At 41.4% G+C, this 16960-nt stretch overlaps 1 protein-coding gene across 1 annotated transcript in view; it reads right to left on the bottom strand.

The window, feature by feature from the left end:
* The window catches only part of LOC138745843 (chondroitin sulfate proteoglycan 4-like), a gene marked incomplete at its 5' end in the record, with an annotated part of 85636 nt that extends 79426 nt beyond the window's left edge, over positions 1 to 6210 (bottom strand). Inside the window, one exon of the mRNA XM_069903225.1 lies at positions 6087 to 6210. Within this exon, the coding sequence (XP_069759326.1) occupies positions 6087 to 6210 (124 nt within the window). The remainder of the gene's footprint in view (positions 1 to 6086) is intronic.
* Between the last annotated feature and the right edge of the window lie 10750 nt (positions 6211 to 16960).

Genomic DNA, 16960 nt, shown 5'->3' with positions numbered 1-16960 from the left:
GAGCCTGTACTGTGCTGTAATGTTCTATGTTCAAACCTGTTGAAAAATTGTGTTGTCCTTCATATCAATCATATAACCAATGACGCACTAACAGACTGTCACAATTATTAGAACGGAGTTCTTGATTATACTCAGAGGCAGACATGGGCTCATATACTCATGGATACATGTGTAACAGTCCAGACAACCCTCTCAATTCATGACCCAAATTATTTTTTTAAATTTCCAAAACTAAGTACAAGGATTTTCACTGTAACTCGATTGTTAGTAGTATTTATGTATGACCCCATTTGTTTCATTTAACTACAGAGAAGAATTCCACAATGAGACAATTGGAATATATTCTGCTCAATTATTCAGGCAGACTATCCCTGTGTAATACGAGCTTTCAATAACTGCATTTTCCTTGTATTTTTAGCTGTGGATGTGAGCTGACAGATATACTGACTGGATTCTTGTGAAATTGAATGAAATAAGTTTGGCCTTTCATTGAAAGTTGGAACGGATGACTAACAAGTAATTTGGTTTCCATGAGTTTAGTCAAACAGGAATTGATTTTAAATGAATGACTAAAATATAATTCTGCCTAAAGATGTACAGAAATAAACCTCGAAGAGGGCTGATTTTGGTTCTAGATTCCTAAAGGTCAGCATAGTAAGAGCATAAAACTCTTACTGGTGAAAACTATAACCAGGGGGAAGCCATCCTGCTCTTCGTATGTGCTCTGTCATTCATCAAGGTCAGATCTTCTGCCTCAGCCAATTTTCCTGTATTATCTCCATATCCTTTCACACACAATATCCAAAATCTTTTAGATATTTGATTTGAACCAACTCAGCAACTGAGTATCTGTGGTCCTGTGAAAAGGCAATTCCAAAAATTCACTACCCTCTTCATTGAGAAATTTCTTAGTGCATCACAGAGGTCTGCAGATGCTGTGAATGTAGTAAAAGCACACCAAAGTGCTGGAGGAACTCAGCTAGTCTTGCAGCTTCCATAAAAAGCAAAGAGATATCACTGATGTTTTGGGCCTGAGGCCTTCTTCAAGGAATAAGCAGAATGAGCCAGAAGCACAAAGAATTCAAATGGTGCCGGCTGGGGGAGGTGTTAATTGGACATGATATGGGTGTGATAATATGCTGCGGTACATCACTCGGCCAACATGTGGCCTAGAGACACGGCACCCGGCCTAATGACATCCGACCACCGGGTGGGCCTAGAGGGCCCATGATATAAAGCTGAGGCCCTGACCGTGTGCTCTCTTTCTCTCTCCCCGGGATCACTGCTGCAAGTAGCCAACTATCTTTATGTGAGTGGGATAAAGCTGTGTTGCTCCAAACAGCATTGTGTCTGTGTTTTCCTTTGGTGCAGCCTGCCACAATGGGGAGAGGTGATAATTTATTATGACAGTGCGAAAGGAGACAGGGAAGGGAGGGACAGAGCTGAGGGAGAAATTTCTTCCCATCTCAGTCACGAACAGACTTACTCTGAGTCTGACTCCTGGTCTTCTGTTCCTCAATCGACCTGTTGAGTCTTGCAAGGATTTTGTAAGTTTCAATGACAGATCTTATTGTTCTAAACTCTGGTCAATCCCTTGTTTATTCATTCTCTTGTTTGGCAAACAAGCCATCAATGGAAGCAATCTAGTGAATTTCCCCGACCAAAAAAAGACTTCCTTTCTTGGGTACAAGGTCCAGAATTGGAGATCATATTGCAGGGTCTGGTCTGATCAAGGACATGTAGAATTGCTTTAAGACTTACTTACTCAAATATCCCATCTTTTTTATCTGGAGATCTTTCAAAGTCAATGGCTGGGCAAATAGAAAAATATCAAAATGTTCCTGGATTGGGAACTGAGACAGGTTGCCAAAGCAAGCAAAAACGATGTTTCGCACCATTTCTATAAAGGCTTGCATTCCTGCAGCATCTTCCACGCTCCCAGTACATTCCATGACTCCTGAATGTTTGACGTTCAGGAAAACCCCTGGTATCCGGCCACTCTGGGGATTAGTTGATGCCAGATGAGCGTATTTTCCAGCTGCTTAAGATTGCATGATTGACGAACGAACGGCGAGGTGCGGCAATTGTAAATTTCTGTATTTTTAACCTATTTATTTTCATCAGTTTTTTTGGCCAGTTGTTTGAATTCCAGAAAACACGGGTTTTACTTGTTAAAGATCAGTCATTGTTGGAAACTGAACAATCGTTTTATGCACAGAATGCTCCCAACGCAATATCATGAAATGACAGCATATTGTTTTTCTTAAACAATGCAGATTAATCTTTTTTAAATTTAGACATGCACAAAGGTAACAAGCCATTTCAGCACACGAGCCTATGCCACCCAATTTACACCCAATTAATCTACACCCCCAGTGCACTTCGAATGGTGGGAGGAAACCGGAGCCCCCGGGGGAAACCCACACAGACGCGGGAAGAATGTACAAACTCCTTACAGACAGCACCGGAGTCAAACCTTGGTCACAATTGCTGGCGCTGTAAAGGCGCGCTATCTGCTATGCTAACCGTGCCACCCGCAGTAAATATCGACTCCTCAATACTGCCCAAAGGCTTCATTAGAATCAAGGATTAAAGCTTTCAGTTGATGCGTTAAAACTGTATTAAAAATACATCATGGTAAAATAGAGAAAGAGCAGAGAGTTTTCCTTGCCAATCAATACCAACAACTGTGGTGTAAATTGGTGGAACCTATTGTCATGCTTTCGAGACTACACTTTAAAATTTATCGATTGATTGTGAAGGACTTTAAAATGTTCTGTGGACATGAAAAGATTACTTTTTCTTTAATAAAGCTACCGAATACCATCCTGTCAACCTTCTATAGGAGCTCTATTGAGAGCATCACAGTGTGACACAGCTGCTGCCGAGAAATGGATCAGAGGTCAATCCACAGGACCATAAGAGTGGCAGAGTCTCCCTCCTCCCCATTGATGTGAGCTACTGGGATCGTTGTTTGAAGAGGGCTCAAAATCATTGAGGACCCCTTCCACACACAGCATTTTTCAGCTGCTCCCATTGGGAAAGAGATCCAGGAGGATCAGAGCCAGCACCACCAGGCTGAGGATCAGCTTCTTCCCAAGGGCAGTGAGAACGCTGATCAACCAAAGGAACTGCTCATACAAACCCTCTGAGAATCTACTATTTATTTAACAATATTTATTTATATTTATTTTTCTCCATATAAATCCCTTGCAAATCTGTGTGCTGTGTCTTTTTATGTGCTTGTATGTTTTTACACCGAGGACTGAACAATGCTGTTTTGTCCAGTTGTACTTTATAATTGTATCATAATAATAAACTTGCACTTGAATGTCTCATGTCTGGTAGTGGGTTAAAGGGCATGAAGAAACAAGGGGTTGAGTATTCACCTTAGAGTGTAGCTTGATTTATTCTTCGACAGCAAGATGTACTTTGTCCTGGAAGTAACAAAAGTGTGTATTTCTTTAAGACATACTGTATGATCTGAAACATACAGTGTGTATAACAACTCTGGAGGAATAGTCATTTTGAGAAAATTGGACATGGCAGTCTATCACCCTGCCAAAGCTAGTTGTCATGGTCACATGACAAGGGATTAAATCCTCCTCATCTCGTCACTTTCAGGATCAATGCAAAGATTGGTAGAAGAAGACGTCCTTTCAGTAATGACATACAATAAATATGTATATCAATTAAAAGTATTTCTCAGGAAATAAATGGATATCAGCACTAACTTGTGGGATATAAGTAATTTCAATGTTCATTATAACATGGCCATACATTTGCATGAAACGTGCTGCTTTATCGGAGGCTCCTTACAGATGAGTTTGCGAAATAATTGATGGAGGAACTCTGCAGTCTTGCAGTGTCCATAGGAGGTGAAGATATATTACCAACGTTTTGGGCTTGAGGCCTTCTTCAAGGTATAAGACCTTGTGGAAGGGGTCATCCCCAAAAGGCAAGTTATGTATCTTTGCCTCCTACGGATGCTGTGAGACCTGCTGAGTTCCTCAGCACTTCTGGGTTTTTACTGCAATCACAGGGTCTGCAGACTTTCGTGTTTCACTTGGATAATAAATGCTAGCCTGTCAAACCCCATAATCCCATAAATAGGTTAGTATTGACCAGGATTGGGAATCAACTCTTTATAGATCAGCAGCCAGTTCTGGTCAATGAAAATAAAAACAGACAGAGATGTAAAATGGGCTGCCAACTCGACTACCTGTTCTCCACGTGCACAATAAAATGGGCTGCCAACTTGACTACCTGTTCTCCACGTGCACAATAAAATGGGCTGCCAACTCGACTACCTGTTCTCTACATGCACAGTAAAATGGGCTGTCAACACGACTACCTGTTCTCCATGTGCACAAATTCAAGATCAGCACAAAACTGCAGGATCATTCAGGGACCTATTTATCCCACCACAATAAACCACAAAGTTTCCTACTTTGTTTCATTTCACTTTCCAACAATGCAGTAAAAGTCTATATTGTGAAAAACGCAATTTGCTGGAGGAACTCAGGAACTCAAGCAGCATCAGGAGCAAAGACTTGATGAAGGGTTCTGATCCAAAGCAGTAACATTTTCTTTTTTCCCCTCTAAAACTGCTTGACTCACTAAGATCCTCCAACAAATTGCATTTTATTCTAGATTTAAAAACGTAAGAAATAGGAGCAGGAGTCGGCCATCCAGCTCATTGAACCTGCTCCGCCATTCAATGAGATCATGGCTGATCTGATGACAGGCTCATCTCCACCTACCTACCTTTTCCCAAGATCCTTCAATTCCCCTGCGATGTAAAAATTTATCCAACCTTGTCTTAAATGCAGTTACTGAGGTCGCCTCCACTGCTTCAGTGGGCAGCAAATTCCACAGATTCATCTCCCTCTGGCAGAGCAGTTCCTCCTCATCTCCATCCTAAATCTACTCCCCTGGATCTTGAGGCAATGTCCCTTAGATCTGGTCTCTCCCACCAATGGAAACAATTTACTTATCTATCCTATATAATCTATGTCTTTCATAATTTTATACATTTCTACAAGATCCCTCTCATTTTTCTAAATTCCAACAAGTACAGTCCCAGACGACTCAATCTCTCCTCATAGGCCAACCCCCTCATCTCTGGAATCAACCTGGTGAACCTCCTCCATACCACCTCCAAGACAGTCTACACATGTGTTGTCCAATTTCTTGCATCACAGATCCTTATATGACCGCTTAAAGATTAGGAAATGTGAACCCTCTGTCTTCTACCACAAACTCTGCACCAATTCCATCTCTTCTCTGGCTAATGAAAGTTTATGGTCATAGACTGAAAAACCCCAGGTATCTGGCACTGATGGGGATTGGTAGATACCAGATAAATACATTTTCCAGTTGCTTGATACTTACTCTTACAATGTCTAACTAATACACCTGCATAAAGAATCAACAGTTTAAAAGACAGAAATACTACACTGTACTTACACTGAACAAACTTCACTTTCATGAATATATAAACCTTTAAGCATTTTACTTTATTTTCAGTCACATTCTTTGAAAACATTTAACCATCGCTGCATCTGCAGGTTCCTCCCCCTCCACGGAGCTGCCCAAAAGACAAACAATAACACATTATAGATAATTAAACACCCCCCCCCCCCCCAAGTTTACAGATAAAGCCTCTGACCAGGATAAGGAGATAAGGATAAGCAGGGATAAGGAGACACTAAGGGAGTCACCGTAATGGTGAGCGGCATCAACCAGCTCTTCATCCTGGGCGACACCATTACTGTTTCACACAACTTTATTCGAACAGCTGCTACAAGCAAAGTCCAACCAAAGCTCTCCACTGGCTGAATATTTGCAACCATCTTCACCAAAGATTTATGTGTTACTTCAGAGAACGTTTACTCTTACAATTTTAAACTTTTATTTAAATTTTAATGTATTTCATTTCCTCCATGGTTTTTTTTTGCCGGTTGCTTGAATTCTGGGGTTTTGCTGTGCTTAAGTCCAAATGTGCAGATGCACGGAAAGCCTTGCTGCTACTGGCTGTCGCTGCACAGGTATATAAAATGCACTTCTAATGTAAAACTGATTACCTGACTTCAGCCAACTGCTGCGAAATCCAAGACTGCTACATCCAGATGAATGTTCCAATGTGGTTTGATTTGTTTTATCCTCGATCTTGCACAGACAATAGGAAGGAGAGGCAGCCAATCCAAATTATTCCAGGTGAAGCAAACTAGAATGGTTGAATAGGTATTTGACAGCTGGACAGAGCTGTGAATCATAGTGTGTGTGTTCTTGAACACTCAGTAATCATGAAAAGCATCTGCAGCGGCCAACAAATAGTTAAAACACAACATAATTAGGTTCAGCTGAAGCCAAAATGTGTTCCAGGAATCTGGCAGAGCAGGGTTCAAAGTTAAGGCAAAATTCCAAATTCCAAATAGTTGAAAACTGACATTGGGGAGAGAGTGCTGGAGATTAGCAGTGTACACAGAACAGAAGATGCTAACCTGTATCTCCCAGCCGGGAGTATTACAACAACTTTTACTGAGATGGGGGGGGGGGGGTGGAGAAAGGGGAGAAAACTGGCCACTTGGGGTTATCTACAAAAACTATCACTGAGCCCAATGAGGGGATGCCAGGGCACGTGACCAAAAGTAGATTTTAAGGGGAAAAAAGGACAAAGAAATGGAAATATTTACAAAGCAAATTCCAGAGTTTGGGCCTCGGCAGCTCATAGTTAAATCTGGAATTTAGAAAGAGGGCTAAAATTAAAGCAATACAGAGATCTGTTAGAGTTGTGAAGGGTGTTGGAGAGGGAGGGAGGGTAAAGACATGGAGATTAGAAAACAAAAAAGATAATTTTAAAATACCATCTGTAATAGTCAAATTTTGTTGATCAATTTTAGTGTACAATTTCGGGAGTGAACTATTACACACTAGCTCCTTTTCCACTGGCACCCTGTCCCAGGAATCAACTAGGACAGGGTCCAGTGGAAAAGGATCACTGTCTGAACACTGGCGTCAAATGACATCATTTCACGCTGGGGATTAACCACCTCCACCTCTACTCATATCCCTGGTGTTTGCTGATGCCGGCCGGCGTGCTGATAAAACAAGTGGAAAAGAGACAGCAGAAAGTCACCCATTTCCAGTTGAAAGTAGAACACTCCGATCCCCGGAGATGAGTGTGTTCAGTGGAAAACCAATTAGTGTCCCAGTTAGGGGTGGCCCAGTGGAAACGGCACAAAGGGCTTCCTATCCTGGGACACTGCACGACCAATTAACTGGGATGCCAGAGGAAAAGAGGCAACATATTACTTTTGACCATGGTAGGTCGGGGTGTCGGGAGTTTGGATGGGCAGGTAGCCAAGGCGAGAGTCCATGGTCGAGGCATCGGGAGATCAGGTTGGAGGGTGTCAGGGACATTGGGAAGAGTCCGTGGTCGGGGTGTAGGGAGCTTGGATGGACAGTCGGCAGTCGGTCAACTTTTACACGATTTCGACTATTACATGCATATATATATGTTAGTAAATAAAAATTAATTTGTTAAATTGAACTGTGCTATGGGGTACATGGTCAGCTACTTCTTCTGTGTTGTGCAGAAAGATGCTAATATCCTGCAGATGTAATATAACATGGAGGGAAAAACATTTTGCAATGATATCTGTTTCTTCAACAAATCTTTTTTAATTATATGACACACTGCATATGCAAACGTTAATGACCTGGAATGCCATTAGCAAGGATTCTTACTGCTGCTCCCTCTCTTGTGGTTAAAAAAAAGAGGAACTCAGTAATCCTAAATTGTTCATTCTCAATTAGGCCATATTGTGGGTCCAGTAGCACAAGAAATTTCACGTTCGACTCTATGCTGTTCTGACTGCCAATCAGACATGATGTTAAATTTAAACTTAAGGTTTGGAGAATCAAAATTTTAGTTAAAAACGCACAGAGTTGCTGGAGGAACTCAGCCAGTCTCGCAGCATCCACGGGATATATTACTGACATTTTGGGCATGAGCCATTCTCCAAGGTGTAAGCAAAGAAAGGAAGGTGTCTGAATAAAAAACTGAAGACTGGTCAGGAAGGGGTCCAGACCAAAAGTTGAAAGGTGTTAAATGGATATAATGAGAGGAGCAGCAGGGAATGCAGGATGGGGCCAGTGAGAGACTGACACAGAATTCCCTTTGAAGAGAGGAGGAGAACTTCAGGGTAGACATCCCTTGAAGAGATTTCTCAGTGTATCAAATGAATGGAGGGAAACACAAAAATCTGCAGATGCTGTGATTCCACAGGGGTAAAGATACATAACCAATGTTTCAGGCCTGAGGCCTTCTTCAAGGTATAAGCAAAGAACAGGAAGGTGTCAGAATAAAGACAAGACTGGCCGGGGGAGGAGTCCAGACCAACAAAAGGAGTGTTCTGATGCCTTGCTAATTCTTGTTTGTACCTTGAAGGGCTTAGGTCTGAAACGTCGGTAATAGATCTTGACCTACTATGGACACTGCGAGACCGGCAGAGTTGCTCCAGTGTTTCCTCGTGTTTTTACTACAATCACAGGGACTGAAGACTTTTGTATTTTCACCACAATTGAAACAAACCATCCTTGTTATTAAACTCTGGACTCTATGCAACCATGTCCCAAATACCATTTGTATTCTTAACAATGGGAGTTGAAGCCAGGTTGGGGTTGTGGGGTGGGGGAGGGATGGGGAGGCAGAAGAAATCTCAATCTCTTCCCCTCCAAGAGCAGGGAGATGGGTCAGGTATAACAAATCACTCTGCCCCAATCAGCAGCCTGAGAGGGGCACTGCCGGAAATGTTCCTCCTACCCTGTGGAGACTCCTCACTTACATCGTTTCAACCACAAAGTTAACTGAAAAAAACTATAAAAGTTCCAAGCATGTTGTCCAATTTATTGTGCCAGATTCATGGCCTTAATTACATCGTGCCACTAATCAAATGCAAGCTCAGAGCTTCAAAAGTATTTGAGAATTGCAGGATGAAATTTCGAATTGTCAAGGGATTTAATGCAAGTGCCTCAAATATGTGAAAAAATTTGGAATTGAGGCCTCCTGCTCTTTTTCGTACTCCATCTGTTTTTTCAAACGAGTCTGATATCACATGTTCTGGGACCGAGTCCAGTAAATGGAATTTATAAAAGCGTCTTGTTTTCAATCTATTCTTTATGAAAACATTTTTAAATTGAAGACTTTTGTTCACAATATTCTTAATGATCCATTTCAATAAGAATGGGCCTTACTGGGCCATTTACTCCTGTCTATCACCCTGGTCCAGCACAGACATTCTCAATTACATACAGTAGCTTCAAGTTCTTGGGAGTAAACATTTTTCCAGTGACCTGACCCAAACCGACCACGTTGACATGTCCATCATGAAAGTACACCAATACCTCAAGAAATTAGGCATGTTCCTCAGTTCATTTAACAATTTCTACAGGTGCATCATTAAAAGCATTCAAGTTGGATGCATCACAGTGTGGAACAGGAGCTGCTCCGAACAAGGTCAGAAGCTGCTGCTAAAGGAGATGAATGCAGCTCAGAACATCATGACTGCAGTGAACTGGAATTCACTGTCTATGTATTGATCAAAAGACTAGCTCCACCCTCAACTACCCCAATATAAACCCTGGTTTTCCTGCCTTACCTCAGATTCACCTGAGGACTATTGATTGTAAGCTATTAAAAGCGTGTTTGTACTCTTCACTTGTCTCTGAGTGCATTCAGTCGTATTCCAACGACAACCTTCCACCTCTCAGTTATCAACCCCACTCACATTCCCACCTGCTTTGAAAAGGTAGCTAATACACTGAAGAGTCTATCCCACCCTGGACACATTCTCTTCTCCCTTGTTCCAGGTTCAAGAAATAGCGCATCAACAAGCTAATTTATTTTTAATTTAAACATACATCACAGTAACAGGCCCTTTTGGCCCACAAGGCCAAAGTGACCTACAGCTCCCAGTACGTTTCAAGCGGTGGGAGGAAAACCGGAGCTCCTGGAGGAAACCCGCATAGAGTCAAGGAGAACGTACAACCTCCTTACAGACAGCGCCAGATTCAAACCCTAGTCCTGATCACTGGCATAGTAACAGTGTTGTGATAACTGCAACACTAACTGTACTACCCCACAGTTCAAAGACAGTTTCTCCACAGCCATCAGGATCATGAATGAACCTCACCAACATGATTTCATGTTACCCTGCTATGACCCAGCTGATCTTTTTGCTGTAGCAATGCACATCATAACATGTTCTTGGTCTTCTGCTTTGCACTGCGGTATGAGTGTTAGAGCTGAATTGCTGAAATATACCTGGATCCATGCACCTGTCCAAATTCTTCTTAAATGTTAACATTTAGTCTGCATTCACAGCTTCAGCTGGCAGCTCATTCCTTACCCCCACCACTCTCTGAGTGAAGAAGCAAGTTCCCCCTCAACTTATCCCCTTTCACCCTTAACCCATGTCCTCTGGTTTATATCTCACCTCCTCTCAGAGGAAAAAACCTGACTGCATTTACTCTGTCTACCCCCCTCATAATTTTAAACACCTTGATCAAATCTCCCCTCATTCTTCTGCACTCGAGGGAAATGAAGTCATCTGTCCTTGTAACTCAGTTCCTGAAGTACAGTCAACATCCAAGTCAATCTTTTCTGCTCTCTTTCAATCTTATTGATACCTTTCCTGTAGTTCGGTGACCAAAACTGCACACAATTTTCCAAATTTGACCTCACCCACATCTCGTACAACTTTACCATAACATCCCAACTCCGAGACTCAATCTTTTGATTTATCAAGGCCAAAAGCTCTCTTCCCAACCCTGTCCACCTGCGACGCCACTTTGACTTTTTACTCTTCTTTCTTACTTCTTTTCTCAGACTGGTAGTATTCCTCCACAGAATGTTTTCCATTACGGCAAGAATTCATATGGTGATCAAAGCAACACATGGCACCATTTATCGCTGATGGAGCTTTAATTCATCCATGTGGTGCTGACTTGTACTTCGATTCTCATCCTGATACTTCACCAATCTCTCCCGAAACTTCGGCAAATTAGTTTTAATTAATCCATCTGCTTATTCTCTCCTCATGTTTTGTGCATCCCACACTGAAAACATTCTTTGTACTCTAATGTAAGGAATACAAGTCATTGGTTGTTTTAGGCTCTGTGGACCTCTTAGAGAAAGAACCTGAATGGCAGTAGAAAACTACACAAATGACTTCATGTTGATTGCACCATGGGTGACACAACAAACGACACTAGACAACAAACTTTTTCCAAATGGTTTGCTTCCCAAAAACATACTGGAATACATAACACTGATCAATTTTTCCCCCCCAAAAGGTTTGCTTGCTGATCATGATAGACAACAAGCTGAACACAAAGATAATTTCTGATTTACTGTATCATGAAGGAAGTTGGAGAAACATTAAATTAACTTGTATTGAATTTAGCCTGTTTAATTGTATAATGACGCTGACACGTTGTGATAGTTCAACTGACCTGAACATTTTTTGCTGCTAATTTTCATTTGTACTCAGCATCTGATGCCTCTTGTGTCAGTCAGCATTGATGGAATCCAGTTGCCCCGATACCACTTTTCCATAGTCACAATGTCCTAATGAAACCTTTCACCATGTTCGTCACTGACGGCACCAAGATCAGCGGGGAAGACGTCCAAGTGCAAACGCAGAAAATGAATTTTCAATGACCTGTCGCACTTTATTGTTTTGTGTGCTTGAAGTAGAGTTAAAATATGTTAGAAAAATCAAATAGATTATATCTAAAAAACGGTGTATGATAGGGAAATGTTCAGGTGATTTTCATGATCAGCTGCCCCAAAATCCATAAAATACACCCAAAAGTGTTCAGGAAGAAAAATCTTTGTCGTCCAGTGTAATTTATTCTATGTTATACAGAATCACTTGCTTAATTAACCCAACAGGAGAAAGAACTACAAACCCTAACACAGAGGAACTTATTCCAGTCTTATGCAAAACTTATTCTAACTGGTAAATACAATGGGAATTTAAATAAATGATATTAAATTCTTGCAAAGCTATTTTAGGATTTGGTTTCTTTTTCAAAGTACTTCCTGCCCTATCTTAGGATTCTGAATCTCGCTACAATTACAAATATGTTGGCTGTCTTCTGGCCGGTCAGTGTTCAGCTGTGGAAGGCTATTCTTCATCCACGTCAACCCAGCAGATCTTTCCAGTGGGGATCACTTAATGATCAGTTTGGAACGCTAACTCTTTTATTCCAATGAGACAAGTGTCACACTCCAGCTGAAACCAATACTGAAACTAATTAATCCAAGATGCTGGAAGCAGAACCACGTGCAGGCCACATGGATACTACATCCTCTCTGCCTTTCAACAATATCTTGGCTCATCTCCCATAATTCCACTTGGTCACCCAATTCCCTGGTTCTTTATTACACTGATTTCCAAAAACCTATCAATCACAGCCTAAGATATATTGTCTTCAACAATTTCTAATGTGAAGAATTTTAATGATTTACAACACAGACAGGCAATATTTTCCCATTATGTCCATAATACCCCTGAGCGCAAAGCACTCCAAAAGATAGTGGACACAGCCCAGGATATTGCAGGAAAAACCCTCCCACCATTGAGAACATCTACAGGGAACACTGCCGTCGGAGAGCAGCAGCAATAGTCAAGAATCCACACCACCCAGCACCCGCTCTGTTCTCATTGCTGCCATCAGGAAAGAGGTCTGGGTGCCACAGGACTCACACCACTAGGTTCAGGAACAGCTGCTCCCCCTCCACCGCCAGACTCCTCAACAACAAACTCAATCAGGGACTCATTTTAGGTAGGACTCTTACTTTTTCACTTTATATTTTTTATTCTCTCTGTATTGCACAGTTTGTTTACATTTGTATATTGAGTACATTTTTTTGCACTACAGTTAAGTAGAAATTCTGCCTAGCCTGAATGAAAAAGAATCTCAGGGTTGTACGCGATGTCATGTATGTACTCTGACAATAAATCTGAAATCTAGGTCAAGAGTTTCCTGCCAAAGTGAAAAGCCTCTCAGCATCCACCCAGCCAGACTCTTTCAGAATCTTGCATTTGGATTTTTTTTCTAAACTCATATGTAATCCCAATCTGTTTAATCCTTCTTTATACAAACATTGGTTAATGGTTCAGAGCATCATTTGTGGAATACTTAGCTACTGAATCATGGTTAGCTTAGGAATGTCTCCTTATTTGTTGGGTCTGTAGATACCCAGCTCTGATTCGAGTCAACGGCCTCAGTTTTGTGGTTGGGGAAAGTAATTGAAAAGTGTCCTTGAAGAGAAGACCGGTAAGTGCTCTAGAAAAAAAGAGGGAGAGAGTGTGAGAGAGAGAGACAGAGAGAGAGAGACAGAGAGAGAGAGAGAAACTATTTAAAATCTGCCAACATTTCTGAAGAGATGAAATTGCGAAATCATAGTGAAGTTTTTGTGAAGGTTTAACCATGCTTGGAGGACTTTTAACTTAAAGCATTGTTAAGCCACTACCTCAATTGGAATATTATAGAAAATATGGTTGTAGAAAATGCAACATATGCTACAGATTTTTACAATTTTATTTAACAGCACAGTAGAAGCCGATTCCAGCCATTTACACCTTAGTCTCCCAATTATACCCAAATGATCCTATAATACTCTACGTTTTTGAAGGGTGGGAGGAAACCCTGGGGAAAACCCATGCAGAAATGGGAAGAACATACAAACTCCTGACAGACAGCGCTGATTTAGAACCCGGATCACTGGCACTGTAAAAGCATTGCCCTAACCACTACATTAACAGTGTCGGCCAAAGAGATGGATCATCCACCCCCCCCCCCCCCCACCCCACTTCTCTAGGTGCTCCACAAGCCTCTCGATTCCAAAGATATAGGGGTTTCTGACCTCCTTCTTGATTAATGTCAGAATCTCTGGCCGCTGCCTCTGGTGTTTTTGGGGGGTCTTCCGCTCATCTGCTCCCAAGAAAATTCAATAATGAATGAGAATATGCCCTAAACCTATTTTGTGACATCAGAAAAGATTTGAAAATAGGCTGAGACACAGTTTGTTCCATATTGGTTATAAAATTCTGAAATATTTGGACAATGGAAAAGGTTCTCCAGCCCCATGTTGAGGAGAATAGCATATGGTTGGGTCAAAAATACAAGCCTATTGTATAGGAACCCAAATTCAGATATAGACTCTCATACATAACACTGGACAACTTTTACCCCCAAAAGGTTTGTTTGTTGAAATAAAATAGGGATTCTGATAGACAACTTCAAGCTGGACACAAAAATAATTTCAGATTTGCTGCATCACACAGCAAGTTGGAGAAACATTAAATTTTTATTGAATTTGGCATGTTTAATCGCATCATGATGTTGACACATTGCATCAGTTCAACTGACCCAAAAATGTTTTGCCACTGATTTTTGTTTGTACTCAGCATCTGATGCCCTTTGTGTCAGTGTCCAACAACAGTCGACCAGCACTGATGAATTCTAGTTCCCCTGATATTGCTTTTCCATGGTCGCAATGTTCTGGTGAAACCTTTCACCATGTTTGTCATTGACTGTACCAAGATCAGCAGGGAAAACGTCCAAGAGTGAATGAATGCAGAAAATTAATTTTCAATGACATGCTGCACCTCGTGGTTTTGTCTGTTTGAAGCATCATTGAAAATATTACAGGAAATAGATTATATCTAGAAAATGGTACGTGATCAGAAAACTTTCAGGTGAATTCCATGAACAGCAGTCCAAAATCCATAAAATACACCCAAAATCTTTGCTGTCCAATGAAAAATTCGCAATTACTTCTTTTGTTCTCCAAGACATAATTTGTTCATTGAACAAGCAACAGGGTGAATGCAGAGAAGATGGAAAATGGCAGGCATGGACAACCTCAATGGAGTAGGCAAGAGGGCAGAGAGGAGAGATCAAGTGGAGTTTCAGTCAGAGACCAGCAGTGTTGACATTTTAATCTGCAATTTGAGGAACGACTATTCCTCAGTCTGTCTCTGCACAGAGTTAAGTGCACCTGATAATACAGAGCACAATATTTCACATCCATCCAGTTGAGAATGCGGAGGAATTTCTTCAGACAGCAGAGAGTGAATCTGTGGAATTTGTTGCCACAGGTGGTTATGGAGGCCAGGTCATTGGGTGTAATTATGGCATCAAAGGTTATGAGGAGAGGTGGGAAAAAGGGTCAGCTCATGATTGAATGGTGGGCAGACTCAATGAGTGAATGCTTATTTCAGCTCCTGTGTCTTACTGTCTTAATGATCCCACTAGGCTCTTCATTTCTTGTTTGGTTTCACCTTAAAGTCCGATGCTGCATCGTCTAATTTCCGAGTATTATTTCTCCAGGTGTTCCTGTTTCTTTCGTTGCATTCCAATTGAATGCTGTGGCTTTTCAATATTTCCTAAACCTAATCAATGAAATCTATTTCATTGATTAGATTCAGGAAATAATGTTTGTGAATTTCCAGAGAGGATTAAAAAACACTAGAAATATGTCAAAAATACAAATATAATAGATTATGGAATAGGCCCGTGACATTGGTCTATTCTAGTTTGCCTGTCGTAGTAAAAGGTCTTCGGTGGAGCCATCTCACTGTTTGAAACACCTGGACAGCAAAGATGGCGTTTAACACCATTGTCCCCTCAAAACTGATCAGCAAACTCTAAGACCTGGGAGTTAACACCCCACTGCGTAATTGGATGATGGATTTCCTCACCACCAGACCACAATCAATGAAGATTGTTAAGAACTTCTCCTCCACAATCTCCATCAGCACCAGAGCACTACAGCTCTGTGCTTAGTCCCCTGCTCTACTCACTTTACACCTATAACTGTCTGGCTCGATACAACAATAACACCATTTACAAATTTGCCAGCGATACCACGGTAGTGGGTTGTATAAAGGATGGGGACGAGTCAGCACACAGGATGCAGACTGAAAACTTGGCTGAATGGTTCACCAACAACCTTGCACTCAATGTCACCAAAACTAAGGAGCTGAAATGGCATTGTGAAGAAAGCACATCAGCACCTCTACTTCCTCAGAAGTTTCCAGAGGTTTGGTATGACATCAGAAACCCTGGCAAATTTCTGCAGATGTGTGGTAGAAAGTGTGCTGACCAGCTGCATCAAGTCTCGTATGGGGACACCAATACTCCTGAGCGTAAAGGACGGACACAGCTTGGGACATTACAGCCAAAACCCTCCCACATTTGAGTACGTCGATAGGGAACATTGCATTCGGAGAACAGCGGCAATCATCAGACATACACCACCCACCACACGCTCTGTACGTGCTGTTGCCATCGGGAAAGAGGTGTCAGTGCCACAAGACGCACCACCAGGTTCGGTAACAGCTGCTCCCCCTTCACCATCAGACCCCTCAACAACAAACTCAATCAGAGACTCATTTAAAGACTCTTACTTGGGCACTTTATTTTCTTTTTGTTCTCTCTGTATTGCACAGTTTGTTTACAGGTCTTTGTTTATTTCATGTTTTACACTGTGTACAGTTTATTTTTTGCTTTACCAATTAGTGGTAGCCGCACCCACAGGAAGAAGGAATCTCAGGGTTGTATATGATGTCATGTATATACTCTGACAATAAATCTAAAATCTGAATAGGACTTTGATTTTTTTTTATAAAGAGATTGTAACTTTCCATTAGCATGGTAAATAGAGCATACTGTTTACCTTGGCCAACACCACATGAAATAATGCCATTTTATTCGGGGACCTGCCTATATTTTTCAATACCTTGTAAAACCCGAAATGTTAGTCCTGTATTTTATCTTTGCTACATAAAGTGCACTATTTGTCTTGCTCAGTTTCTCCAGCTTTGTGTTTTTATTTTCGCCAACTAATTACTCTGGTCTACCTCAACGGCAAGAGCCA

Source organism: Narcine bancroftii, chromosome 11 (assembly GCF_036971445.1).
Source record: "Narcine bancroftii isolate sNarBan1 chromosome 11, sNarBan1.hap1, whole genome shotgun sequence".
Classification (NCBI taxonomy): Eukaryota; Metazoa; Chordata; class Chondrichthyes; order Torpediniformes; family Narcinidae; genus Narcine; species Narcine bancroftii.
This window is presented reverse-complemented; position numbering and strand designations above follow the sequence as displayed.